At 39.0% G+C, this 8,440-nt stretch overlaps 2 protein-coding genes across 2 annotated transcripts in view; one reads left to right on the top strand and one right to left on the bottom strand.

The window, feature by feature from the left end:
- Positions 1–388: 388 nt before the first annotated feature.
- Positions 389–3,800, bottom strand: LOC107686547 (pyruvate dehydrogenase [acetyl-transferring]-phosphatase 2, mitochondrial-like). Its single transcript, XM_016483589.1, has 2 exons — positions 3,728–3,800; positions 389–3,220 (listed from the first exon to the last, which is right to left on the bottom strand). Exons 1-2 carry the CDS (start codon positions 3,789–3,791, stop codon positions 1,593–1,595), a joined length of 1,692 nt encoding a protein of 563 aa, XP_016339075.1. The 5' UTR covers positions 3,792–3,800; the 3' UTR covers positions 389–1,592.
- A 1,139-nt stretch (positions 3,801–4,939) lies between these two features.
- The window catches only part of LOC107686590 (telomere repeats-binding bouquet formation protein 1-like), a 10,724-nt gene continuing 7,223 nt past the window's right edge, over positions 4,940–8,440 (top strand). Inside the window, exons 1-9 of the mRNA XM_016483656.1 lie at positions 4,940–5,090; positions 5,207–5,335; positions 5,464–5,524; positions 6,287–6,384; positions 6,532–6,660; positions 6,738–6,890; positions 6,970–7,101; positions 7,536–7,661; positions 7,996–8,111. Coding sequence (XP_016339142.1) covers positions 4,940–5,090; positions 5,207–5,335; positions 5,464–5,524; positions 6,287–6,384; positions 6,532–6,660; positions 6,738–6,890; positions 6,970–7,101; positions 7,536–7,661; positions 7,996–8,111 — 1,095 coding nt within the window. The remainder of the gene's footprint in view (positions 5,091–5,206; positions 5,336–5,463; positions 5,525–6,286; positions 6,385–6,531; positions 6,661–6,737; positions 6,891–6,969; positions 7,102–7,535; positions 7,662–7,995; positions 8,112–8,440) is intronic.

Below are 8,440 nucleotides of genomic sequence, written 5' to 3'. Positions count from 1 at the left end.
CTGCCTCCTCATTAAAAAAAATCTATGCCTTCGCTTTTTCTGTTCTCTTATTATCCTTATCTTATGGTAAATCGCTTGCTGTATTCCTCATTTGTAAGTCGCTTTGGATAAAAGCGTCTGCCAAATGAATAAATGTAAATGTAAAATCCACATTCTCATAAGAAAGCAAAGAACTTTTCTACACATGACTACAAATGTGATACAGAATTCAGACCAGGGAATGAAATTTATCTGAATCCTTTTGAGGTAATTTTGCATAATTGTATTTAATAACCTTGTTGTTTTTATAAGAAGGCATAACATTTCCATGTTCAGAGACTACAATGTGACTTAATATTGTCTGTTGCTTGTTTCTTTGTGCCATTCTGAAATATCAATAGATTAAGATAATTTGGATTAAACGTCTTTTAATAACCAAAGAGGCAGATTATAATGGACATCATAAAAATACGAAGACAAAATTAAAAATTCTGCAGTGAAAATACATTATCTTGTTCCCAAATTTCCAAAAGAGAGTTTCTGAGGTTTGTCACTCACATTAGACCAGAACAAATACTAACAATATAGACACAAATAACAGAAATGTAAAAAGGAAAACATTGTTTACTATTAGGAAACATGGTGCACCAGTTTTACTTCATAAATCCACATACAGAACAGACAATTTTGATAAAGTTAAATTATTTTGAAATGTACTTGCGAGTTGATGTAACGTTAATGTAAAATGTAACGTGTAATACAGCCTTCAATAAAACTGGTCCCTATGACCTTCATACATTGCACTGCAAATAATATCAGTTTAACCATTGATAAGAATTTTGTTGTGGCTCACTGTAGTAGCTGGACACACCTGCAGTCACTACAAGGTGCAAAGTGAAAATGTCTTCATTGCACAAGCAGAGAAACAAATAACGTACAGCAGAAAAAACCAAGAGTGCTAAATTCATAAGAACTTCAGGCTGCACAACAAATTTAATTTAATGCAAGTAAAATGTAGGTCTTATGGAACATATACAGAATACATTAGAAGTAGAATCTTTATCATTATTCTAATACTAGTGATGTAAAAAATCACTTAGATTACTACAGATCCTAGACAAACCCAATATAACTATGATGAAAGACATGTAGACATTAACTATTTAATCAAAACGGCCAAAGCACAAGAACAGTTATATACCCACCAGAGACATAAAAGGTGCAAGGTATTTGCAAGAAGCTGAAAAAATAACTGGCCTTAATTATAGAAATGCTTTTTGATTTGCATGTTAGCTGTATCTGCTGCTGACGGAACTACATGAACAGAATAAGACTTTACCTCCACATTTGTAACCCACAAAAAACCCATTTAAAGTGAGTCACCCATTATGAATTCTACCCATTGTTTGCATTCACATTTTCCAAAACGAATTGCAAGCATCTGTTGCGAACTCAAATTAAAGTCAGCTGTAGGCATTTTTAAGTGTACACAACAATATAAAAGACAGTAAGGAACAAGAAAAACACATTTTAAAAAGCATTGAAAAATTCACAGCTGAAAACAATCCTTCAAATATAATTTTATATATGAAACTTTAAAATGTTGTTCTTTATTAGTTAGTAGTTTTGCTAAAGTTCGAGTTAAAATAAATCACGGTGACAGTGATGTCGTCCCGGTACATGCGTGCTAAATCGCTAGGCAGAGCCAGCATGGTTGCCAGTCTCTCCTGATCCATCTCTCCGTACTCATTTGTGCCCAGTGCATGACGAATCAAATGCGTGGCTCCGTTCAAATCCAAAGCGGGTGTTGCTCTGGCCCGTCGCCGCAGCAACAGCTGGTGCATTTGTCCCAAGTTGAGTTGGCTGGCTGAAACCCGTGCTTGCAGATGAATACCAGTCAGATGTTCCGCCACAAGCCTCACCGCCTCATCATTGGTCATCTCGTCCCAGAGACCATCAGAGGCCAAAATCAAAAACCGGTCCTGCTGTCGAAGCCGGTGGTAGGTGACTTCTGGTGTAGCCTCTAAATAAGGTGGGGTGAGATAATTAGGTGGAGCGTATTGATAAATATTCAGTGCTTCTAAATCAGAGTCTCTGTTCTCTAGAACACTCTGCTGGAGCTCACGACTCCATTTGAATCGAACGTCTCCAAACGCACGCAACGGCATCAGGACCCCGAGCAGCCTGTCGTCTACGATTATGGTTTGCCGTTCACTAGCCGGGTGCTGCCGCCATACCCGCTCCACCTCGGTTACATTGGCAGCATTGTGGTCTTGTGTGAGCGGCAAAGCACTCCAGCTCCCATCATGCTCCTGGACACCCAAAACTGCCCGACAGTCTCCTGCATTTGCAACATGCACACCTTCTGGTCCAACGTAAGCCACACAAGCCGTGCAGCCAGCGAAGGCGGCCTGGATGGCCGTGTTCCGCATCAGGTCATTTGCAAGCGGCACCTGTGCCTCAAGAGAAAGATCCGTGTCCAGTCGCTGGAACGCATAGCTGAGAGCATCTGCGGGACGCATGCCGTCACCGTGTTCTTCGCTCGCCAGAAGCTCCTGCCAGTAAACACGCAAATGATCGACATAGAGGGCTGCTGATTCCCTGTAGTTGTAGTCATTATGGTGCTTGTACCACTGCAGAATGGGCGGCACGGGTCGTAAGGTCTCCATGGCGGCCTCTAGATCCTCCAGGACGGACTCTGACATCATCGAAACAGCTATGTAATAAGGCAGACGCTCGCTGACCGCTTGAGCGCACGCATGTCCACCGTGTCCATCGAACATGCCAAAAAGCATGCCACGGGTCTGGAGGCAGCTGGCGCTGCTGCGTCGGTCCTCTAGCGGAGTGTTGGCTGAAAGCTGGTTGCTTTCAAACCTGAGCACTGGACTGGGACCACCACGGCCATCAAACTCTGGAATACGAACGGATTGCTCATTAGCACACAGAACTGCATTGATCTGCAGCCGGCTCAGCTGGAAGTCCATTTCACGTCTTGGAGCACGCAGTGTGTTTTCTCCTTCCTGTCCTGAGCTTCCATCTGATCGACCACGACGGGAGGAGAAGCTCCGGGCTTGAGAAGGGAGCGGGAAGGTTCTACACCGTGTATCAGGTAAAACATGCTGGCTGGGTGCAAAGAAACTGGTCAGATGTCTTCCACCAGTGTAAAGGAGGAGCCTTGAACGCAAATAGCCAGACATTACTGCCTGGATGCAGTGATCAAAGCAGTCTACAACTCCAGCATCTGGGAAAACACAACGTGAAATCACAATATTTAATAACAGGCAGTCTTAAATTGATCTAATCACAGAAAATGGACATTGTGCAGATTAAAAGCTGCAGAAATAGTTGTGTTTAGCAGCCTCACGTCAGTGATAGTTACTAAATGTTAAAATTACAGTGTTATGAACTCATAAATAATGCAAAATCTTCAAAGTATAAATCTAGCCGTCTTCGCAATGTAATGAATCCAACAGCAAGGCTTTCTCGTAATTGTCAGGGTAAAACATAAAATCTATATACGTATAAACAATGTTGTGTTTACTTCATGGTTTTAGTGTAAAACGTGCTAGCTTTATAAGCTAACATGGCTTTCGTGGTAATTGGCAAATGTAATGGTTCATTTGAATATTTAGTGATGTTTCTCTGCTAATTTGTGTAACTGAACACATATTCTGTAATTATCTGTATAAAAATTTCCTTCAAAGAGCAGCTTTAATATAAGTAAACGCTGAGTCAATCAGACACATACCTGGCTCTGCTCGCTGAATGATCTTCTTCTGCTTTTCAGTTCCATCGTAGCAGGTTGCAAACATTGAGCTCAGAGCGCCCCCTACAGTGCCGTGTGTACTCAATATTCATATATATATATAAAACATCGCAATTCATTAGTAATTAAATCATTTATGTTATATATATAACACAGATTAAAAATTAAATAATATAAATGACTTAATGACTAATTAATTTATTTCATTCTCTATGCATTCACATTCATGGTTCAAAAAAGCGGCACGTGACGTTACAGAGCGGGATTATGAAGTTCTTCCGTTGAAATGTCGTTGGTCTTTCGTGTCAACGATTCTGGCCTCTTCAACAATTTTTAAAAAATTCTTTCGTAAGAAATTAGGATTGGGTCGTGGATATAATGTAAGATAACCAAATTAAGTCGGGAAGGTAAATATTGTTGCGTTCAGCGAAGTTGAAGAAATATTTGATTAACGTTATAGTTATTAACGTTATTTGCTGACAGTTTATGTAACGTTACCATATTCTAACAACATTTGTTATCTTTTTTGCAGGATATAGTGACACTTTGGATATAGTGTTGGTGGAAAGGATAGTTTAATGAGTACAAAAATAAAAAATGGAAGGTGAGCATTTTATCATTACAGAATGTGTAACGTTAGTTTATTTTTGGTAACCATATAAAACGTTCATTTATAACATTAAAAATGTTATTACATAATATTTTTCTTACGCATCTTTAAATATCTTGAAACTTTGAGATGTGCAGAACTAAACTGTAAACAGTTATGCAAAGTTTTTAAAGACGACAGTTATCGTGACGTCATTTCCGTTTCTAGTAAAGTCCTTTACTTTCTCTGGTTTGTGTCTTGTTCAAATGTACCTGGTCTTAAGTGGAAACATAACATTTATTAATATTATATTGTGTTTTATTACACAATACCCATCTGTTGTACAGATCCAAGTACATATTTTGCTTTCCAAGCTAAAGGACTTAACAGTCTTCACGTTTGCAGCTACCAAGACAGATTTGCGTCTGTTACTGGAATGTCTGAAATACCAGATGAAATGGCCTGGATCACAGAAACAAGCTCTTCTAACGATCATCTCAATCTGCAAACAGAACGGTCTGATTTACAGCTCAGAACATACTCATTTGACACTCTCATACAAACCTAAAAATACTGAGCTTTAATGACCCTTTTGGTTGTCTTTAATGATTTTTCTTTGTGTATTAGGTCAGTATGTGGAGTTCTTCAGAGAGATTGGAGGAATTTCCTTCATCTATAACCTGTCAAAGTCCAGCACTTTCTCTCAGGTTAAAGAGACTGCTCTATTTACACTTGCATCCTTGGCTGAATTACATGGTGTGTATGCAGTTTACGTTATATATGCATGTGTATATGTGTGTGGTTTTATAATTGTGTTGTTAAATAGTTAATATTTGAAATGTAACTTTTGACTATATACATATTCTTTGCAGAGAGCTGTAAACAGTCACTGTGCAGAGAGGAGACGTTTCGTGACTTAGTGCAGCATCTGGAACAGAAAATGCCTCTGACGGAAAAAAGAGTAGCGGTGTACATGCTGTCTGTATTGGTTGCCAACAACAGTAAGGTTTACCATAAAACTTAAGTCCAATGAGACCATTCCTGTGCTGATACTGTGGGTTTCAGAGTGGGGGGGTGGGACGGGTTGGCAATTCACAAACAATTTGTGTATGTATGTTTTCTGTTCCAGGATCTGGACAGACTCTCGCTAAGACCTCCAGGTGTATCGAAACCTTGCTCGATTTGTTCAGGTACACACATTAAGTTCAGTTTGTTCAGGTATGCATAGTTATCTGCCTTTATTTTTATTCTTTAAAACAAGACTGTAAGGGATAGACTACAGTTTTTAGTTAATAGATCACATAATTTTCAAAACTCTTCTTTCAAAACTGTTTTATGGAGAAAATGTATTTTCTAAAATCAACTTTAATGGAAATTACTGGCTTTTTGCTTGCAGAAAATTCTGTCATTAGTTGTTCTGTATGACTTTTTTCTTCTGTGTGATATTTCTTAAGAATGTTTAAACTTTTTCTCCATATAATAAAAACTTCTTGGCCAATATTGGACCCCAATGACTTTCACTGTACATGGCCAAAAAATAAAATTTTGAAAAATATTTTCTGTGTTCCACAGAAGATAGAAAGTCATACTGGTTTGGAACGACACACTGAAAAGCACATTTCGCTCAAAAAATGCTAGTAAATTTCACAAACAGTTACAAAGAAACGGCAAGTATTAAATTAAATGAGATTTTGAAGTAGAAAAACTGATGTAGAATTTTCTTGTAAAACCTACCACAGACAATATCCTGCACAAATGAAAACATTTCCAAACAAAACATGATATGCTCCCCTACTTGGTGCAGAAGGGGAACATTTCAAACTCTGTCTGGTGTTTTGTTGAAGTGAATCACAGAAATCCGGATAAACATCTGGAAATTCACTTAAACACTCCCCTGATGCTCAACAGAACCAGATTTCAGTTTATTTTCTTTTTTTTATGCCACTTTTCAGGCATAGTTTTCCAGATCTTAACGCATCTTATGAGCAGCTGCAGTTGTGGGCCACTGTGTCTAGTGCTCTCTGTGGCTCTGTCAACAACCCTCAAAATGGTATGGTTATGTTCTCCATCCCTTCTCTACCCTTTTACCATCACTAAACCCTATACGTTTGTTCAGAATGAGATTGAGAGACACATTTGTATTTCCACACATTCAAATAAACACTTGAAAAATCTTCCAATGCATTGTTTTTGACAGAGGAGAATCAGAATGCATGCATGTATGTGTTTCCCCTGGTGAAGACCTGGCTGCAGGAAGTGGCATTGCCCAGGGCAGAGCTGGCTCAGCCTATATGCTCATTTATTGGCATGACTGTTGCAAACAATCGTGAGCACAAATAACATAAGAACAAACTAACATATAATGCCACATTGTGTGCTCTCATGTAAATATGTGCTTTTCAGCTTGTGCACAGGAGTATTTTGTGTCAGTGGGAGGCCTGGATTCACTCTCAGACAGTCTTACCAGAGTGTTGTCTCAGTTGGCACACAGTGCTCCTGCTTGTAAGATGGCTACAGTAATCACTAAAACACTCTCTGCCTGCATCTCTAACAATGGTAAGACACATGCACACACACCCCAGCAGAACTACTTGGTTGTATTGGATTCTCCGTTTCTTTTGTCTTCCTATTTCAGAGCAGTTAGTATCTTCTTTTTCAAAGTTGAGGGTCATTCCAGGGCTGTTGTGTCTGTTGTCCAGCCCAAACCTTGACCCACAAGACCAGCTCGCTGTGGTTTTGATGATTGGACACCTCACGGATGCCTGTGGTGAGTTTGTGGGTACCAGATGTTAGTAAAATGACATTTGCACTACAGATGATTAAGTAAGCTCTAGATTCAAATTCCTGCTACTTATTTTTATCATTCTCATTGATTTTCTGCTATTTAGCCCAATGCACTTAAGCTACAGGTTCCATTCAAATTTTGTATTGTAGATAATTTAATAAATGTGATGTTTAAAGAGATTTAAAATATACTAAATTAAAATGAGCATTTTTGTACTTGTATATGAGTTCCAATTGGTCTTCTTTCTTACATAAGTATAATTTCATGCATCTGTTTCACCACATATGGCTTGTTTTACAGTGCAAATGTAAATAACCTCACACTGTTTTGCTGCCTTTCAAGCACTGGTGTTTCCTTTGGGAAATGCATATCTTGTATATTATTGTAATTAGTCTGTATGTTCTCTGTCTGTGCAGTAGAGCATCAGTCTCAGTTGTTGTCGGCAGGAGGTTTGCCTATTATGATTTCTCTGCTCACTGAAGCTAGTGATGAAGAGGTTAGAAAGGCAGCCATGTTTGTACTGCACACCTGCAAGAGAATTAGTGAGTTACGTATTTTTATATGTGCATAATCACACTACATGGTTATAGTAGCATGCAGAAATTATTGCAAAAGAGTCTTTGGCAGGAAACAAAGGTCACAGTGCAATAAGTAGTGACAAACCTTTTTCTTAATATAAAAATGCAAATAAATTTCTTCATGAAAAAGCCTGAAAATAAAAGATTTATTCAGGACAGTACTAGTCTATATGCTATTAATTTCAAGTGCACCACATCACAGCACTTAGTAACCACACCCTTCCTTTAATGTCCTGCTTCTATTAAACTGACACTTTGGCACATGAGGATTTGAGATTTATTTTACTTCTCCACCCAGCTGAATCAATAGGCACAGGCATGTCAACTATGGATCTACAGGAGGAGAGTGACATGGAGAGTCACTGGCAGTCTGCTGTAGAAATCCTTCAGAGAATTCAGCTCCTGGAGAAAAAGGTGTTTCTGTTTGTGAATGTATATTATGATATTTTAGGGTGCTTTCACACTAGCACTTTTGGTGCGCACCCGGGTTCGATTGACGTCAGAGTTCGGTTCGTTTGGATGATGTGAACGCTATCTTTCGAACTCGGGTGCGCACCCACGAACCGTACCCAAGTCCGCTTACAAAGGGTGGTCTGGGGTACGGTTCAAGTGAACTCCGGTACGGTTCGCTGCTGATGTGAACGCAATTGTACCAAATCGCGGAAGTGAACCGCTATTAATGATGTATTATTTGATAAAAATGTGGGTTTGTGTATGTTCATTCACTTTCTTGACGCGCGTGA

The sequence above is a fragment of the Sinocyclocheilus anshuiensis genome, unplaced genomic scaffold, assembly GCF_001515605.1.
Source record: "Sinocyclocheilus anshuiensis isolate Anshui unplaced genomic scaffold, SAMN03320099.WGS_v1.1 scaffold733, whole genome shotgun sequence".
In the NCBI taxonomy this organism is placed as follows: Eukaryota; Metazoa; Chordata; class Actinopteri; order Cypriniformes; family Cyprinidae; genus Sinocyclocheilus; species Sinocyclocheilus anshuiensis.
The sequence above is the reverse complement of the archived record's forward strand: the minus strand, read 5'-3'. Positions and strand labels throughout refer to the sequence as shown.